At 42.1% G+C, this 19,588-nt stretch overlaps 2 protein-coding genes across 7 annotated transcripts in view; one reads left to right on the top strand and one right to left on the bottom strand.

Annotated features, from left to right (window-relative positions):
* Positions 1-242: 242 nt before the first annotated feature.
* Positions 243-3,502, bottom strand: gemin2 (gem (nuclear organelle) associated protein 2). The gene is made up of 10 exons (XM_030759164.1): positions 3,065-3,502; positions 2,810-2,894; positions 2,329-2,418; positions 2,086-2,145; positions 1,774-1,890; positions 1,598-1,642; positions 1,431-1,499; positions 1,077-1,187; positions 781-839; positions 243-573 (listed from the first exon to the last, which is right to left on the bottom strand). The coding sequence occupies exons 1-10, from the start codon at positions 3,187-3,189 to the stop codon at positions 534-536; spliced, it is 801 nt and encodes a 266-aa protein (XP_030615024.1). The 5' UTR covers positions 3,190-3,502; the 3' UTR covers positions 243-533.
* A 24-nt stretch (positions 3,503-3,526) lies between these two features.
* mia2 (MIA SH3 domain ER export factor 2) overlaps positions 3,527-19,588 on the top strand; it is a 27,408-nt gene continuing 11,346 nt past the window's right edge. For 3 of the 6 annotated variants that reach the window (XM_030759159.1, XM_030759162.1, XM_030759158.1), the window contains exons 1-14: positions 3,677-4,037; positions 4,151-4,284; positions 5,935-6,021; positions 6,127-9,940; positions 10,060-10,329; positions 10,560-10,660; positions 16,520-16,651; positions 16,793-16,814; positions 16,969-17,057; positions 17,233-17,304; positions 18,147-18,257; positions 18,364-18,435; positions 18,562-18,666; positions 18,821-18,943. In XM_030759159.1, the coding sequence (XP_030615019.1) occupies positions 3,914-4,037; positions 4,151-4,284; positions 5,935-6,021; positions 6,127-9,940; positions 10,060-10,329; positions 10,560-10,660; positions 16,520-16,651; positions 16,793-16,814; positions 16,969-17,057; positions 17,233-17,304; positions 18,147-18,257; positions 18,364-18,435; positions 18,562-18,666; positions 18,821-18,943 (5,256 nt within the window). In that variant the 5' untranslated portion in view covers positions 3,677-3,913. Of the gene's footprint in view, positions 3,637-3,676; positions 4,038-4,150; positions 4,285-5,934; positions 6,022-6,126; positions 9,941-10,059; positions 10,330-10,559; positions 10,661-16,519; positions 16,652-16,792; positions 16,815-16,968; positions 17,058-17,232; positions 17,305-18,146; positions 18,258-18,363; positions 18,436-18,561; positions 18,667-18,820; positions 18,944-19,588 lie in introns of those variants that run through there. The other 3 variants (XM_030759160.1, XM_030759161.1, XM_030759163.1) reach the window with 3 other exon arrangements.

Below are 19,588 nucleotides of genomic sequence, written 5' to 3'. Positions count from 1 at the left end.
TTGTTATAAATCTAGAAGATCAGAAATCCAGAGTGTACCTGATTGGATCATTAACAGTGGTAAAACTTCTATAGATTCTCATCTCAGAACATTTTGTTCCACTATTTATGATGAGGCTTTGCAGTGTTTCCAATACTAAATTTCACAGTGTGCAGTACGTGTCAGGCTGAAGACCAACGCTTTTGAGTAGTTTATAAATAAAGTTAAGTCCTATTTGAACAGCTTGATGACCACGCACACAGTTTTCTTACAAATGATAGTTTAATAGACAAATCTTATTTTAATGCAAAATTACACATGTAAACTCAAAGCTTCGACTTGTCCTTTGAAAAGAAAAAAAACACGGGTCCTGCTGCATTTGCTTGCAGTCCCCTTGTGCCGGTGCTGCTCTGTGTAAAAGTAACCAGATGTCTGTAATCCAGTCGCTTTGGCTTCAGCCTCAACTTTCACTGTGCTGTTACGGCTGGCATCAGCAGTCTGCGAACAGCACGTTCCTCCATATGTCGGTGCTGTCAAACAGATCGGCTTTATTTTCACTCTTGCTGATCTGCCAGATCATTCTGCTCAAAGTACCTGCAAGTAACGTAAACGGAAGTGAGCACAGCTGCATCCTCTCTACTCATTCAGACAGCAGTAAATTTGTATAATCACCTGAACAATTTAGATACTGGTGGTAAAGACCACAAACCATTTAAGGCACTCTCTTTTTGGATTTAATTCAACATGACAGACATACAGGCTTCGTATGTGACCGGACCGATGTAAACTCTAAGGAATCACCTGGCAACAAGACAGATGAGCAGGTTGAGGGCGGGCAGTTTCTCATCCTCCTGGCTATCCTGTTGAGTCATGTAATCAGGGAAAAGACCATCAGAACAAATAAATCCCATCAAGTCAAATCTCAACAACAAAAACAGGAAAACATGGCTTGCTGTGGTTGTTTCATTAAAAATATACAGGCCTGGAATGACCTGTGGATTAAAGTGAATAATCCATTTATTGCTTCTGGTAAGACATGCCAGATTGGGACCAAAAGAGCCTGTAAAGTACAGAAGGTGGCAGGGATGTGGACCTACCAGCGTGCTGCGGAGCTGGGCGCATCTCCGGGCGAGCTGTCTGATGGACGAGTGGGCTTCAGGCAACAGAGGCTTCTCCAAACAGGCCAATAAAGCGTACAACCAGCGACCCTGCAACAAGTAGACACACTGCAAGCTAAAGTATTCCACAGTAACTCAGGAGAAACATAACTGCAGCAAATAAACCAACCAATTATATTTAAACCTGAAATGTTAAAAGTTAAAGACAGACGTTGAAGAATTTGTTCATAGTTCATATTTATCTTTAACACTTCTAATCTTTAAGTGTGATTATTAATTGTGTACATTGTTGGTAACCAGCTGAAAACTGTGGCACTAACACATAAAACTCACCAACTGTGGAACAAATTCTTGTTCCTCAAACCAGCTGATGAGGATTTCCAACACCATCAGCACTGTGGACTGTAGACATACACCGGTGGGAAAACAAGCACACCCTCTAATCAGACTGCTGGACTGGTTTAAAGCATCATGAATGTCTAAACGGGGGGATTCTTTACCTGGTTTAGTCTGCTGACGATGCTTAAGAAAGGAGGGAACCCCATCTGAACAGACACAAATGCTGTGGTAAATACAGCAGTACACCTTTTGGATCTGAAAATGACGTCCAATGCTGACAAAGAAATATTTATTCATTTCCTATAGATAAATTGTATAACATTTATATTTATATAACCTTGCTATAGTCCAATGCTGGCTCTGGTTGTGCATCGGTGTGGGGGGATGAAGTGCCCAGATAGACCTTCTCTCCCAAACAAAACCTCTTCCAACCCTCCTCATCTGTTAGCCGCGGCTGTAATGCAGGCGCATACAAACATAAAAATACCACATTCATAACAAATTCAAATTCACCTCTTATCACCTGTTGGTAAAACGAGAGAAAAGTGCTTTAGCAGATTTCCAGTGGTCAGCATCGCATGCTGAAGTATCCAGTTTACGCATTACAGTATTTAACTCAAAATTAATAAGGTCTGCGACGGCTCCTCACCATCAACACGTTGTCATCTAGAGTTTGGCTGCTCCAGTGTTTCCTGTGCCTTGTGATACTCTGAAACAAAAAGCACAAAACACAAACATAGAAAGAATAAGAAGCGAGCCTTAATTTTGTTACAGTCCAGCAAACAAACAATTTATAATCAATTATTGAATGTATGATGAAATGTTCAGAAACTGGTCAAATAAGGATTTCTACAATGTGGACTGGGCCCTGTAAGAAGAAAAAGGACTCTACCTGTCTGACTTCAGAGAAATTACTGACTTGCTGCTGCTGCCATCTGAGACTTGGAGAGAAACCCACTGGAGCAGCATGACACCCTGCCACCTAAAAAACCAGGAGATCCCCCCCAAATGATGAATGAAAACAGACTGACTCATATACAATTTTTTTAAGTCATTAAAGATGTATGCTGTACAATCATTCCACCCCTGAAAAAGAACAGCTCAAGGAAATCATTAAAAATTACTATGACATTCGTGTCCTTAATAAATGGATGTAAACCACAGCTGTAGATGCTTTAACCCCAGGAACTAATTGAATTCTCCAGGTTTTCTGAGCTCTCCTGAAAAGATGAACTTCAAAAGATATTCAGCCACCTCCCACAAACCCCTCACTATCTGGGTCAGGGGGTTGTAATTTCCTTTACTTTGTCATATATCTGCCATTTGTTGTAGAAAATACGCAGCATCGACCAATCTCAATACAGTTTACTCACAGACACATTCACTGTTTGCTTTTTCTTCAGTTTTTTGGGGTCAATCTGAGCGACCACCACCTCTGGGCACAATGCCGCCTCCAACCTGACCGAAAGGAAAAAGATGATTGAAGCAGGCTGACACACCAAAGCTACAACAGATAAAACGAATATAAGAGTTAATTATACACGTTGTCTCATTAAGTGTGCTGGAGTATGAATAAGCGGCATGACTGAACATTTGTCCCAGTGTTCTTCAAGCTGGGGCGCACTCACTGAACCTGTCGGAGGTACTCCTGGGGGTTTCTCGGTGGTCCGCTCAGGTCCAGGTCCTCCCCGGTACCGGACCCGCACTCCACGGGGAGCAGCCGCGGCATCAACTCCTCCACGTCCGACTTCATTGTGATTGAACCGGCAAGCTCGGCTAGCTGTCGAGCTCAATTGAAACACCGAGTAGCAACCGACCAAAACTAACTTGTTCTACCAACAGTAGACCGCCATCTTTTTTTTTTTGCAAGTGTATTTTATTAAGCTGAAATTATCCTACAACGAGTTTCTGTTTTCCACCTAAATTTTGACTCTATCTACGTGTTCAGTACTGCAGAAATCAAAGGACCCTACTGTCATTGCCCATGCTTACAAACTATGAAATCACTAGACCGCCATTTTCCTCGCAAAACAAAAACGCGCAATGATGACGTTGTCTTTGTGCGCGCGTTTGCCTTGTTGCCACGGCAACAGACGCGTTGTCAGTCTAGGAGAAAAAGCCCAAAATGGCAAAAATGTTGCAGCTTTTGGTGTTACAGCGTTTACCCGGAGCCCATTTGGGTGTTTTCATTTAATGTAATGTAAATCAAATTAATTATCCTCTAATATTAAGTCCCGAAACCAAATAGAAACCTTTGACCAGCGAACTGATAATGTTTAGTATTGCAAGCAGGCCTCAGATGTTAATGATTATCCTACTGCTGGCCTTATATCTTATCTCAGCCGTTTCATTTAGCATTGAGGCTTCACATAGCAGCAGTTCGGAGGCAATGTCCACTTGCCAGCGCAACGGGCTTGAATTATTTCCACCCCACTATGGACATTTTCTACTGATACTCTCCAGTTAAAAGGTAGATAATGATGGCTGTTTCTCACGTTTATAGGTTCCTGTGGTCTCTGGGTACAGCTTTGGTGGTTTTATCCCACTTGAATCTCGCATTATTGGCTGACTACAAGATCTGCGGAGACTCTGAGTGTCAAAGTAAGTCAAAAATCTCCTGCTAGCTCCTTAAATTAATTTAAAATCAAAGCTCTGTTTGTGATGATGATGATGATGATCACCTCACCTCTGTGTCTCTTTGCTGTTGTGTGTAGGCCTGATGAGCAGAGTGCAGGCCATAAGGGACCACCGTGGGAAGGACTGCCGTTTCTTGAGCTTCAGGCAAGGAGACACCATCTTTGTTTACCACAAACTGACTGGAAAGAGGGACGACCTGTGGGCAGGCAGTGTATGTCTCATATCTCCATCTTTTTGTTTACCTGGTCTCTTTGCTTCCTTAAGCCTTTATTCATGCCAGGTTCTTGCCCAGATACAAACAGATGGGTGACAAAATAAAGTAAAAACATGCCCTTGACCCCTGCACTGTAATGTTAGAGGGCAGTTTGCTGCCATGGTTTTCCTGTAGGAGGAAAGGCTAACTACAAATCAATATGATTACCTTCATCCTTTGAGTGATGGGAGTGGTCTCCTTCAGAGTAACAGTGCCCCATTGTCTGTGCAGAGGAACACTGAATGATTTGATTAGCATAAAGATTATGTTTGCAGTCATCGGATCTGATTATTTTATTTATTATGACTGACTGAATTATCTATTATGACAAATGTTGATGAGACCCAGATGTAAAATATACACAGATACACTATACTGCCAAAAGTATTCACTCACCATCCAAGTCATTGAATTCAGGTGTTTCAATCACTTCCACGGCCACAGGTGTATAAACCAAGCACCTAGGCATGCAGACTGCTCCTACAAACATTTGTGAAAGAATGGGTCGCTCTCAGGAGCTCAGTGAATTCTAGCGTGGTACCATGATAGGCTACTACATCTGCAACAAGTCCAGTTATGACATTTCCTCACTACTAAATATTCCACAGTCAACTGTTAGTGGTATTATAATAAAGTGGAAGGGATTGGGAACAACAGCAACTCAGCTACGAAGTGGTACGCCACGTAAAATCACAGAGCAGGGTCAACGGATGCTGAAGCGCATAGTGTGCAGAGGTCACCAACTTTCTGCAGAGTCAATCACTACAGACCTCCAAACTTCATGTGACCTTCAGATTAGCTCAAGAGCAGTGTGTAGAGAGCTTCATGGAATGGGTTTCCATAGCCGAGCAGCTGCATCCAAGCCTTACATCACCAAGCACAATGCAAAGTGTCAGATGCAGCGGCGTAAAGCACACAGCCGCTAGACTCTAGAGCAGTGGAAACGTGTTCTCTGGAGGGATGAATCACACTTCTACATCTGGGAATCTAATGGATGAGTCTGGGTTTTGTGGTTGCCAGGGGAACGGTACCTGTCTGACTGCCTTGTGTCAAGTGTAAAGTTTGGTGGAGGGGGGGGTTATGGTTTGGGATTGTTTTTCAGGATTTGGGCTCCGCCCCTTAGTTCCAGTGAAAGGAACTCTAAATGCTTCAGCATACCAAGACATTTGAAACTTGACTGGCCTGCACAGAGTCCTGACCTCAACCTGATAGAACACCTCTGGGATGAATTAGAGCAGAGACTGTGAGCCAGGCCTTCTCTCCAACATCAGTGTCTGACCTCACAAATGCGCGTCTAGAAGAATGGTCAAAAACTCCCATAAACACTCCTAAACCTGTGGAAAGCCTAAACAGAAGAGTTGAAGCTGTTTTAGCAGCAAAGGGAGGGACGACATCATATTGAACCCTATGGATTAAGAATTTAATGTCACTCAATTCATATGTGTGAAGGCAGATGAGCAAATACTTTTGGCCATGTAGTGTACATAACATTTAAAAATAAGCGTTTACTATCATTTTCTTTATTTTATGCTCTCTTCTTTATTTTTCAAATATGTACATTTGTGTTATGGAGTCCTCACAGTTGCTTTGTTTCCTTTTTTATTTCAGATTGACAAACAGTTTGGCTATTTCCCAAAGGATGCAGTGCAAGAAGAGCAGGTTTATACTACTGTGGAGAAAGTAGTGGAAACACAGGTAATTTTTATCAGCTATAAAAACAAATTTTACACAGAATAAGTTTATTGATATTTTTTCATTCCTTGTGCCCTTTAAGAACCCCATTTTCCCCTTTTCCTGCAGAAATCAGATTTCTTCTGCATGGATGAGTTTGACTCCACTTATCTGGATATAGATGATGATGATGATATTGATCATAAAACCCAAATCCAGGAGCCAGAAACAACCCACATCACCCAAAACACTGATGACATGAATGCTGAAAGTCATTTGACACCCTCAGATTCCCCAGTTTCAGCACAGAAAACAGAAGAGGATCAGACCAAAGATGTTGGTGGTTCTGCAGCTGGGTCTCACGAGGAAGCACACGAGACTCCTGTGACTCCTAACCAACAAGGTGGGTCTCACTCTTCCTGGCTTGGTTCTTCAGTGACAGGATGGTTAGGTCTGGGTAAAGAGGAACAACCTGGCAGTGTGGCCGAAGGAGAGATGGAAGATGAGAGGAAAGAGACCCAGGTGGAAACTTCGCTCACATCCTCTGTCACAGGATGGCTGGGCTTCGGAGGAAATGGAAAACCTGACAATGCCAAAGAAAATGTGAAAGTCAGTGAAGGAACAGCTGATTCATTAACTTCAACCATGACAGGTTGGTTTGGAGGTGGAAGCAAAAAAGAGACAGACGAGGAACGAGAAGCAGACGAAGAAAAAGAACCCAAAGAGAAATTCAGGAGCAGGAGGATGTCCTTGGACCTTGAAGGCAGCCAGTTGCACGAAGATGAGAAGAAAGAGATGGGGACTTTAGGTTGGTTGGGGAATGGGCTGTCAAGCACACTGGGGTTTGGCCTGACCAATGAGGAGTCAGGACATGAGAAGAAGGAGAAGATGCAGGCTAATTCTTGGTTTAATATGGAGATTGGGGGCATTCTAGGCTTCAGGAAAGATAACTTTGGCGATGACAAAAGTGAAGAAATTGGATCTAAGGAGGCAGAAAAGGTCATAACCTTAGAAGAACCAATAGGATCACAGAATGTGGATAACAGTCAATCAAAGGGGGAAATTATTGAGACTAGCAATGAATCAAAGGAGGTGGAAGAACTGAAAGACCAAAATCTCCCATCCACATTGGCAGATTATGGTCACAGTGATGAAACCAACACTGATACTTCAGACAGTGGGATGACCGGTGGTTTCCGTGAAGACATTGAACCCACAGTTGATCAAGAAGATATTTCAACTCGTGCGAAGTTTGAGGAAGACTCCCAGGCTTTAGCTGGAATGCTCTCCAGCTTTTTCAAAACTGGTGATGAAGAGGACAAAGGTGATGATGACAATACAGAGGACAGCAAAATAAATGAGGAGAGATCTGCAGAAATGGAGGGCAAAGATCCCATGATTTACAGCCCAATAGAAAATGAACATATCGATAACAACAGGGAAGCAATGAAAACTCCAAGTGCTATCGATCAGGATTTTGGAACATCATCTGGCAGCATTTTGGCCCCTGACCACACTTCTGTGGATATAAATTCAAAGTCCACGAAAGTCATTGAAGAAGAAAAAGATCAGATGGCGAGCAAGAAAGCAGAGAGTGTGGAGGAGCAAGGGGCAGAAATCACAAATCAAGCTGATAACACAGAAGAATCCACAGATACTGCTGTTAAAACCACAATGGGTGATGATAACAAAGGAGAAGTGAATAAAGGTACAGATTTACCTGAAATTTACACAACTCAAGTTGAAGAGCCGAGCAATGATGCAGAAGATAGCAGCACAGTCAGCCAGCTATACTTACTGTCATCGGTGGAGAAAAACAATCCAGTTCCAGCTGAGGATGAAGGCTTTACTCCTTACAGTGCTGAAACAAATGATGAAAATTCAGATCCTCTAGCTCTGTTTAATAATAGCACAGAAACAGAGACAGTTCATGGAGAGTTAGAACAGGAGGAAGAAACTCTCGTCTCTCAGGAATTTGATTTGCAGTATAATACTGATAGAAACACTGAAAATATCTCAAAGGAGGACAGAGGAACGAGTGCACCGAGCACAAATCAAACCTCTGCATCTCCACTGATGGAGTACATTGATACTGAAAGTGACAGTGATGCTGGCAAGTTAAAGGAAAGTTTCAAAGATGGCATAAAGGAGTTCCAGCAGGTTCAAACTGAGAAAGAGGCTTCAGGCATGGAAGAAGAAGGAAGTTTGAATAAAAATGACCCAACATCAGCTATCAGCTTTGAATTAGAGACTGAGAAAGAGGAGGAATTAAAGGATGGGGGGAATCAGGAAGTGACAAAGGTGAAAGAAAATGAGGACCTGGGGGATTTAAAGGAGGTGAAAGAGCTAAAGAAAGAAGAGAAGGAGATGAATGAAGCAGAAGTTGCGAGTACACAGGGGGAGCTGGAAGAGCTGAAGGAAGATAGGAAACAGCTTAAGACAAAGGAGTTACCAGAGGAGGAAAAAGAAGTCAAGGAGGAGGAGTTAATGGAAGACGAACAACTGAAGGATGTAGAGGAAAAAGAGAAAAAAGAAGGTGAAGGAAAAACAGTGCACTCATCTAATTTAGCAGAGATTCTGAATGTCATGAACACGCAAGAGAGAAAAAGCCATGACAAAGATACACAAGGTGAAAACAGCTCAGGATCATCCTTCACTGAAATAGTCACAGATGTTGAAAGCCACCAAGATGTAGGAGAAGAAAATAGGGAAGGAGAGAACAAACAGGGGGAGGTGGAAAATCTAAAGTTTGAAGAGATGGAGGGGGAGGAGGTTAAAGAAATGGATCAGGAGAAGCGTGAGACGGATGACAACTTTAAATGTTCAAATGAGCTTTGCCCTCAAGTACACAAAGAAAATGTTAGAGGTGGTTTAGAGGAAGGAGCCAGTTCAGCAGGTGAAGGAGTGGTACAGGCAGAAAAGCAAAAGGATCAAAAAGACACACCGGGAGAGAGGCAAAGGATAGACTCAGATGAAAAAACAGCAAATAACCCTTCAGAAGAGGCAGAAAGCACTCATGTGCTGAGTCAGAGAGATAAAACTGAACCTGGAGACACTGAAAGTAGCAGCAAAGCAGCACAACAGTTAAACTCTGATCAACAAATGCACACAGAGAAGGCTGCTGTTGTGGAAGGGGACGGAAACAGTGATAGAAAAATGAGGGAAAATGGTAGTGAAGCCCAGAGTGAGGGAGGATGGGAACCTTCAGCTCCACGTAGTGACCCTGCTGATAGTCAGGCTGTGACATCTGAACATACTGCCCCACGTGTGACTGATGAAGGGTCCCCACCTCCATCAGATCAGAATGGGGAGACAGCAGAGAGTAAAACTAGAGGAGCTTTTGGTCTTTTCAAAAACCCGTTTGGCTTTTTCAGCCAGACACCTACCACTGAATCTGACGGGTCCACAGAACCGGCCCAGAGTTTGAGTACCAGTCCAGGTGAAGTGTCGCACCCGCAAGACTCTTTAACTCCTGAACCTGACTCCACTACTCATCAGGTTGGCGATGTTCACACAGACTCTCCCACTGTTGCAGACCAGCCTCAGCTTCATGCTTCCTCTGCTGAAATCCATTCCCTCCAAACAAGGACCCTCTCCAAAGATTACAAAAACCTTCTCGCCCACATGAATGCATATGAGACAACTATTTTGCTGGAGCTTTTTGGGCGACACAAGCTGCAGTTTTTGGATTACATTTTGTCCAATTCAGACACCATGTCTGAAAAACCTGATGATGAGGACGAATCTATATTGTCAGATATAGAAAGACTTCTGCATCATCACAGGGAGACAGCGATTGCTCCTAGCCTGAGGCCCACAGACGCACCACAGGAAAACAAAGAAAAGACCCGAACACTCAGCACACTTCAGAAGCTGGAAACACTGTTAGGAAGAGTGAGACAGACTTTCAACAGAAGACTGTCTGACAACCATAATCATCAAGGTATTTTTTTGTTAACATTGCCTCCATCATCATGGCCGATACTCGTATTTAATTAAATCTTTTAAATTCAGGCATGGTTTTGAATTGCATTTGTACATGTGTTTCCCTGTCAAATGCAGCTGAGGCCAGCTGTGTTGGCCTGTCTTGTTCAAATCATAGCAAAAATATGCAAGTGAACACTGAGGAAGAGTCGAGGAAGACACAAGATCCATCTGTATCCCAGGAAGCCACCATCCGGATAGATGACTGGATGACAAAGCAAAAAGACAATAGCCAAGTGGGTGATAGTATAGGAAAAGATGTGATAAGAGGAGAAAAACTGAGCAGAAGTGGTGAAGAAGAAGCATCCCTTCCTCATGTTCAGCCAGCATCACTGGAAATGTTGACAGGTATGGATGACCCAGGTATCCATTAATCAAGAAGGGTTAAAAAATGATTAAAAATACTAAGCAAATGCTACTCAACCTGCTCCATCGTCATCCTCACAGCACACAACCTCAAAACCTGGATGGCCAAAACACAATTTTTTACACTAATGAGTATCGTTAAAAAAAAAAGACTAACAAAATGTGGAAAAGTTGTATTTTAAACAGCAATATGTGTGTTACTCTAACTGCAGGAGTAATGAAACAAGTTATGGACTTCATTTATCAAATGGCTGAAGACTCCACCACCTATGCTCATGCAGTGAAGGAGCTCCTCATATGGGTTACCGTGCAGGTATGGTCTGCCATTTTCTGAGGATTTATAATCTGCAGAAACAGAATCCAATTTGTTATTTGATCTCCAAATATAGGGTTTAGCTTTAAGCTGCAGAGATCAATGTTGTGTATTTGAGAGGAATTCTTGCCAGAGATTAATCCATATGACGATGACTGAGGGCAAAGCAGGGTGCGTGTTGTTTACTCAGAAACCTTCCTGATCCAGTTTTAGCATGCTTTGTCAGATAGCTTTTGATTTACAGTTAGCTGTGGCCTTGATCATGTGTATACAGGGCACTTTGGGGGTCCTTCTGGATGCACCATATTCACCATAGCTTGGGACATCACATATAAAATCAATCAAGTTTCCACCTGCAACATTTTACCTTCATACTATGTTTTCTGAGTTACAAGACTTCAAAATTTCACAACCACTCCAAGTGTCACAATCGAATTCAAAATCTTCTTTTGTTGAGCATGCTGTTTCCTCTAATGAATTAACTTTAAGCATATATATGATGGGATTTATCATAGTTTTGACAGCAAAACTGCACCAATTTAATGCCTATGATGCAGAGAAATAGAAACAAGCATCAGTCGCCTGGATATTTCTGTTACTTGTGAAAACCTCCAAAAAAATATGCTTTGGGAAAACTTTTGTGTCACCATGTGGGATAGTTGACTGATCAAAACAGGTTATAACATATGATAGGTTTACCTTTTACTGACCTTTTGATACGATATGTCGAAAATCATTTTCTAATGTAGTTGTATTTTAACACTGGCAGTGGAAGTGGAAGATCTAAGGATCCAAATTTGACCCACCCTTGGAGAGTGTACTATAAAAAAACTAGCTCAGAAAATATTCATAGTATAAAGGAAAAGATTTGCATGCCTTCATTAGAGTTTTTGTACAAAAAGTATCAGGTGGGACGCAGTGGAAAAATTACCCTCTCCTCTGAGGCATAGTGTGGTGCCTGGTTCTTTAAGACATTGCACTGGTGATATGTTGATCTGACTCTCCCTCTGACATTTAACTTTACATACTTCTCAGCTGTCAAGCTGGCTGGGTTCCTTAAACATTACTCACATTTGGGGCTGTGACGCTCAGTGCCAGCACACCTGTAAAGGCAAACTGGCTCGCATGTTTCGAAAGGTGTAACTAAGTCTGTGGTTTCAGATGGATGAAAATGAGGCCAGATTGGTGAGTATAACGTTTAGAAACCCTGGATTAATGTTAGCTCTCAGACTGTCTTAACTCATGGAAAAGACAGAAAAATGTAGTAAATGTCTGAGAAATATTATGTATTTTTATGACTTTTTCTTAATTATCTCACAAATTCAGGAAAACAGAGTGGATTTTGTTTTCATTTGTTAAATTAATGCTTTACGAATCCATATTTCCATAAGTGGGTCATAATTGTTTCTCTTTTCAAATGGGAAGTCTTCACCTTCACCTGTGTCCTAACTTGTTATTGGCCTAAGGCTGACCACGCGACATGTGGACAAACACCTCTTGGGTGCAAATGTGTTACCTTTATTTAAATGAAATTATTGAGCACAATAACGATTATACAGGTTTCAATTTGGTGACACCTGTTTCTCCTGGTGTCACTATGAAAGCGCTCCGATGTGGCAGTGTGGCGTCTTACAATTGGTGACGTTACGACTAAACCATTTGCACAAACGGGGGTGTACGGTCATCTGTGTGAATCTGTGAGGCCACAAAATAACGTGCATATGTTGCATTATATTATATATGTTATAGATACGTTTTTGTAGGATTCCAGCCTATATGTGATGTTTAGATTTTTTACGGGAACCTTACAGTGAGTATTTAATTTTCGTACGCCTCCCTACGACGTGCATTAGGACGTGGTGTACTCCTAAGCGTCAGTGTTGTGGATAGGATGTGAAACCGCTGCTGACCCGCTTCACGGCTTTAGTTACTTTACGGTGTATATATATATATATATATTTTTTATTAGGGCCCGAGCACGAACTGTGCGAAGGCCCTATTGTAATTGCTTCGTTTATTATTTTTATTTTTATTTTTATTTTTATTATTATTCAGGCAAATGAATTGGCTTTTTGGGGGCTTTATCATATTCAAAAACTCATGAAACTTTGCACATGCATCACACCTGGTGAAAATTTAAGTATTTTAATGGGCTCGGGCAAGGGCGCGCCCAAATGGCTCGCTAGCGCCCCCTAAACTGGAGCCCCACCGCTGTGTTTCACGTACATGAATGAAACTTCATACACATGTATATCATGTCCAGGCGCACAAAAAATCCTCTTGGAGCCATGCCCTAAACCCAACAGGAAGTCCGCCATTTTTAATTAATTATGCAAATTTGGCGATTTGCAGCCCTCACACTTTTTCTAATAACTCAGAGGTTTTAGATGTTATCATCTTCATATTTGGTTTGTCTAACCTACACCCCCAGGGGAATCTAAATCTCGAAAATGGTGAGTTTTTGCCAAGGGGGAGGGGTCCTTATGCCCCTTTGAACTTTGATCATTCGCCATGAAATTTTGATTGCCTCTCATTCATACCTACATGATCCAATGTGCATCAAACTTCTCCAGTAGGATGAGGGTGCCCCCCTGAACACATACATATGACAATATTTAATATCAGTCGCAGCGCCACCTAGTGGGAACAGGAAATGTCATATTTTACACTTGGAGGTCCAGCTCCAAGGTGGTTTAGCAGAACCATCTCAAATTTCACCTGGAAAGCCTTAAGAAGTTGGACTTACTGTGTTTTCAAAACTGTGAGTTTTTGACAAAAGGGCGTGACCCTTATGGGACGGCAAAGTTCGATGATTCGCCATGAACACAAAAATGGCTGTAACTCAAAGCCAACTTGCCCAATCTGGCTCAAACTTCAGTGGTGTGATAAGCATGCTGCCCTGAACACACTCATATGCATAAAGTCCATAAACGTTAGAGCGCCGCCTAGTGGCAGCTCGGAATATCTTAAAATAGCAAGTTTTTTGAGTAGCCCCGGAGCTACGTTTTATCTACATGTATGAAAATGTACATGCTCATGTAACATACTAAGACGTACAAAAAAGTCTCTTGGACCCATACCCTAAACCCTACAGGAAGTCGGCCATCTTCAATTGAAGGTGTCAATTTTTGCGATTTCCACGCCTGCTATTTGAACGAACTTGTCCTAGGGCATTTCACCCAGTGACACCAAATTGGCTCCAGATCATCTACACAAGTAGCCCATCAAAAGTTATTCAGGGTTTTGTAGAATATTGAACGGTGTTGCCATGGCAACCCTCTGAATTTGGACTTTTTTCAATTTCAAATTCACAGACATTCTAAACATCAGCCCCTGGGCTGTGCTTTCTCTATGTACCTGAAAATGTGCCTGCTGATGTAAGATGCTAACATCTACAAAAAACTCTCTTGGACCGATAGCCCAAACCCAACAGGAAGTCAGCCACGTTTACTTTAAAGTGTCATTTTTGCAGCATTTTTCGCCTTTTTCAGGCCTTTTTGCCTCAACTCCTCCTAGGGCATTTGACCCAGTGAGACCAAAATGGCTCCAGATCATCCACACAAGTAGCCCATCAAAAGATATTCATGGTTTTGTAGAATATTGAACGGTGTTGCCGTAGCAACCCACTGAATTTGGACTTTTTTTCCATTTCAGGCCCAGATAGGTTCTAAACATCAGCCCCAGGGCAGTGCTTGGTCTGTGTACCTGAAATCGTGCATGCTGAAGTAACATCCTAACACGTACAAAAAAGTCTCTTGGACCGATAGCCGAAATCCAACAGGAAGCCTGACATGTTCTAATTAAGGTGTCATTTTTGCAGCATTTCTCACATTTTTCAGGCCTGCTATTTGAATCATCTTCTACTACAGCTTTTCATCCAGTCACACCAAAATGGCTCCAGATCATCTACACAAGTAGCCCATCAAAAGATATTCATGGTTTTGTAGAATATTGAACGGTGTTGCCGTAGCAACCCTCTAAATGTGGGATTTTACTCATATACCACAGTGCACCAAATTGTTACATCTCTGACATACATTGTCCGATCTGCCTCAAACTTCACAGGCTTAATGGGAGGGTAAGGGAGACCGGACACACCCCTCTATCAGCTTTGTTTCACACTCATAACGCCACCTAGTGGCAACAGGAAATGAGTAGGACACTGATACTCATCATCCTATGGTCATTACAGTTTCATTGATGGCTGCAGGCATTACATAGAGCATTGTGACATATTAATTAGTGGGCACTCACCGACGCCACCTAGTGGAAGCGGGAGACGATCGACGCGAAGTACGGCTAGCCTGCTGAGCCGTCAGCAGCCGGGTGAGCCAGCTACTCTCTCGTCTGCGAGAACCTCCGAGCGCGGTTCGGCTGGAGCGTGCCACGGGTCGACGCGCGGCTTGGCTGGAGCGCGCCAGGGGTCGACGCGCGCCGGGTGCGAGGGCCCGCTCATCGCCGCTTGCGGCTTTAATTTTATTTTTTTTTTACTTTAAATCTAAGCTAAATGAAATAATTCGGACATGGCAGAGAATCCGGCGAGCGATCAGTTGGCCAGCAAAGCGGCCGACTTCCAGGCGACGGCGGAGGCTTACTACAGTATCGCCGTGGAGAAAGTGAAGGATGTACGTTATGTGGCAGGTTTCGTTAGCATTTCCCAATTAGCCGAGATAATGTAACGGGGTGTCATGTAACCGTCATTTTTTTAAATTTCCTGGTAGTAGCTCCATCTTTCGCTGTTGTCAGTCTCATTTTGAAGAAAGCGTATGACCAGCTGTCAGGACTATTTTAAAGTTTTATATTGTGTTTTCGAAGGTGTTTAATTGGTCAAAGAGTTAGCTGGTAATAGTTAGCTGGCTAATTGTCTTGTTCTCTCTTACACTGCTGACAGTACTTCATGCACCATGATTTAAGTTCTTTCTTTGTTTCTTTAAACAGTGCTTTGTTATTTGTGTGTCTCCCTTTTTGTTATGGTCATTCATCCTGGTATGTGACAATGAGAAGCTCATCAAAAAACTGCTAATACTTGTTCCATTATTAATTGGCACAAATTGATGGATGATTTATTAATGTATTTAAAGAAGCGTGGGTGTGCCTCCTTATATGTCCACACCAGTTTGGGCTGCTGGGCTGTATTTTGCCCATGTGGCCTAGACATAGTTTTTTTTTTTTTGTTTGTTTCTTGTGATCAAATTTTTATTGCCTTTACACAAACACAAACATGTAAGCAGTAATATCAAAAAGTACAATTAAAGGTAGACAAAGGAGCAGGAAACCACACACAAAAAAAAAAGGTCCAGAAGGTGGCAAGAGAAGAGAAATAAGGAGGGGGGATGAACAGCCAGAGAGCAAAGGATAAGGGGGAACTGAATACAATAACGACCTAAGATTCTTCACTACTTGGGCCCAAAATTTAACTGTCTCTTCTTTAGCTCCATGGATTTGGGCTGTGGAGAGTTTGAGGTGAGCAGCCATTGCTGCCGATTGAGCAAGTGGAAGTTTCCACCTTGTGGCAATCAGTTTTTTAGCAGCTGTCAGACCATCTACAAACATGTTTCTGAGCCTTATGCAGTTATAATTGATGTATATAATTTAAAATTAAAACAAATGGGGAAAGTGGAACAGAAATATGTAATAAAGTAGACAGACCCTCCTTGACCAACCTCCAAAATGCACACTCCAGGGCATTCCCATACCATAGGCTAGACATTGTTTTAGGGACAGACATACTGCTCTAAGACACTAAGCCCAGTGTCCTTTAGGATCAGTAGTCCATCAGACTCATGGATCCTATTTAAAAACAAACAAACCCACACACAAGTCCTAACAGGAATTGTCCATTATTTTCTCTTTGTTCAGGTTGTATCGTCTCTGCCTGATGACATAAGGCCTGGGCCAGACCTGTACGGTGTGCCATGGGAGCCTGTCATCGTCTCCGGCCTGGTGGGGCTGGTGACACTGCTGTTGTTTACCTGTAGATGTTACAGCTCTGTGAGTACACAGTTATGCATATTCACATCAACATCAGAAGTATTTTTTTTCCTCATAGTTCAAATAGAGGCCACATTTTCAAACCATTAGTCCCTTCACTGACCACGTGTTCATCGTTGTTTTCTGTTTATTTCCTCACAGATGAAAAGCAGAATGTACCGAAGTAAGTTTTTACTTCCTCTTCCTGAATGTCATTTTGTGAAGAATTTCAGTTTATCTTCTCTCTGACCTCTGAATGTTTACAAATAAACCAAGATATTTAAAAAAAAAATTGACAAAAAAAAAAGTAACATGAATGTGTCTTGCTGTTATTTCAGGCAAAGAGCGATGGATGGCAGAACAGGTTGCACAGCTGCTGGATGAGAAGTGTAAAGTTCTTGAGAGTCTCAGTCAGTGTCAACAAGAGGTTAGTAGTTGTACCTGTGTTGACTGACTGCTGTCTAGAAACAGAGCCAGTCTCACACACAGATTTCGATGGCCGAGAGGTTTTCCTTACAGAGTATTTGCAGATGATTAGAAACACAAGTCGTCATGAAAATGCATTTGTCATGAATGTCACAAGTACTATTATTCATCTGCAGTATGATGACCTAGAGAGTTCACTGAGGGACAGCGGTGTCTTGGCTCAGACTCAGAAGACAGAACAGCTGGAGGTAAGGCAGAGAAAAGTGTGAAAATTATGTGTTTTATATTAAGCCCTGAGATACATATTTGATGTAAAGAAAACCACCTTGAATGTGGCTTACATAGTCCTTATGTCTGGTACACTGATAAATTCCTATGAGCCCCATCCATGTAAGCATATATGTATGTACTGTATGTACGTATGTCTTATTCGGTTCAATGAGATATTTGTTTTCATTTTATTTCCTAAAAGTCAGTTATCAACGTTTTCCCTACATAGAGAAATTTTTGGTGCCACTAAATAAAAACAGCCTTCTCCTTTCTAATACTGTAATAAAAATTATTTCTTAAAGCATTTTTGTTAATTGAGGTTTAATTTAGGTAAGCACAATGGACAGTTTTGTTCAAGGTAAGAAATATAGGAAAACTGCATAGGTCATGCTAACTCCTGTGGGTAGTCACAATAACCCTGGTTGTTCTTCATAAGGTGTCGTTTAAGATTTGTTGAAATTATAATAATTTTGAGTGAAGAGCAATATAAAGTGAGATGTAGCATATTACAAAATAATAGTGATAATAATGACCTACAGAATGAAGAAGTACATGCACTCCAGTGCAAGATGCATAGATTTCACCAAAACAGGAAGAAGAGAGAGAGCTTTTACACAGACTTGCAACACTGTGATCAAAATTTAGAAAATTCGCACAGCTTCATCTCCGATCTGAAATGGAAATCATTTGTCATGTTTTTACAATATAAGCAAATCTTTCCTCCTGTCGTTTTTTTCTCTAACCCTTCCTCACTCGTCTCTCTCCCAGTTTTGCTCTCATTTGAAGCAGTTTTCTGATCTTTTCATCTTGCGAACTCCAGGTCAAAGCCAGACAGTTGGAGGACACTAAAAGAGAGCTGGAGAGGGATCTGGAAGAGCTGAAAGATCAACTGGACCAGCAAAGAGAGCACAGGATAGAACAAGAAAGGAGGGTAGGAGCACACTAACAGAAATGCTGTGGAAGCCTGGTTAGCAATCGTGAGAGACAAACTGTTGCAGTTGATACTTAATGAATGTTGTGTTGGTTTCTTCCTCCAGATAGCAGTCCTCGAGGAGAGCATGAAAACATTTGAAGATGAAACCAAAGACTTTCAGTCACAGGAAGAGCAGGTGCAATATTCCATTACCTTAATTCTCACATTTGTACTTTCATATGCCTGTTCTCTGTTAGTGCTTCTTTTTCTCCTCTTGTGTGTTCCTCTAGGTTTCATAATATATCTGTCTGTCCTTGTCTAGGCGCAAACCACTTTGAAAGTGTACAGTATGAACAGTGACAGGCTACAGAAGAACCTGGAAACAGCTGGAGAGGAGAACATAGTGCTGCAGGAGAGCAATGCTCAGGTAAGCTGGACACAAAATGACTGCGGACGGCAGTAAGTAAATTAGTTTTGCTCTTAGATGATTTTCATCAGTCACCATGAGGCTTCTCAACCTTTGCCCAAATGGGTGCACAGGATTGTTGGCTTATCTTTCTTTTATCTCTTTTGCTCCACAGTTGAGGCAGCAGGTGGAGGGATGGGCAGAGAGAGTGAGTGAATTGGAGGCAGAGATGAAGAGGTGTGAGGTTACTTACAGTGGGATGCTGCAGGATGTGGCCACCAAGGATGAACGCATAATGGTATGATTTGTTCTAATTCTAAAGTTTGATCAGTAAGTTCTGTGAATCAGCCCATAAAAATATAAAAATCTTTCTGGATGTTAAATATGGCTTTTCAAGGTCATCTTGGAAACATCTGACCACCTCAACTCGTACTTTTATGGAGTTCAGAGGAAGTCCTGTTCAGTGTTCCTCCATGTGAAAACAAACACTTAAACTGGGTTTATATTTTGGGAAGGCAAACAAATTTGCAGGGAGAGTGGTGAGTGAAGATTGTGTTTATGTGGCCAAAAATCAATGCACAATGGCACAAATCACAGTTCAGGTTATTTACACAGAATTCTCTCCCTTTTACGTCTCAGGACAGTAAGGTAAAATACTCCCAGTGAGGTAGGGCTGGGCAATTAATCTGATCTATCTAGAAGTATTAAAACAAGGTTTCGTATGTGAACCCATATGGTTTATCAGTTTCCTGCAGCTGCCTTTTTTCCAGATCACTCAGGGTCTCTCACCATTTGCTTTTGGGAGTTGGGGCGGGGGGCTGTCAGCCTTGGCCTTGTATCGTTAGCCCTGTGACTGATTTGCTGTCTCTGTAGACGCCTAAGTCTTGGACTATCTTTGCCGTTGTCTGCCCTTGGGAGATGGGCTGTATGGTCAGAAACACTA

This window comes from Archocentrus centrarchus, chromosome 22 (assembly GCF_007364275.1).
Source record: "Archocentrus centrarchus isolate MPI-CPG fArcCen1 chromosome 22, fArcCen1, whole genome shotgun sequence".
Taxonomy (NCBI): Eukaryota; Metazoa; Chordata; class Actinopteri; order Cichliformes; family Cichlidae; genus Archocentrus; species Archocentrus centrarchus.
Note: the sequence above shows the minus strand (reverse complement) of the source record. Positions and strands in the feature narration are given on the sequence as shown.

Bases quoted from the DNA above. Each gene is read 5' to 3' on its own strand.
- gemin2 (XM_030759164.1), bottom strand. From the start codon at position 3,189: ATGAAGTCGGACGTGGAGGAGTTGATGCCGCGGCTGCTCCCCGTGGAG. The intron at 1,500-1,597 runs GTAAAGAATCCC...GTATGTCTACAG, and splicing joins TCGTCAGCAGACTAAACCAG to TCCACAGTGCTGATGGTGTT. The intron at 840-1,076 runs GTAGGTCCACAT...ATGACTCAACAG, and splicing joins CCCAGCTCCGCAGCACGCTG to GATAGCCAGGAGGATGAGAA.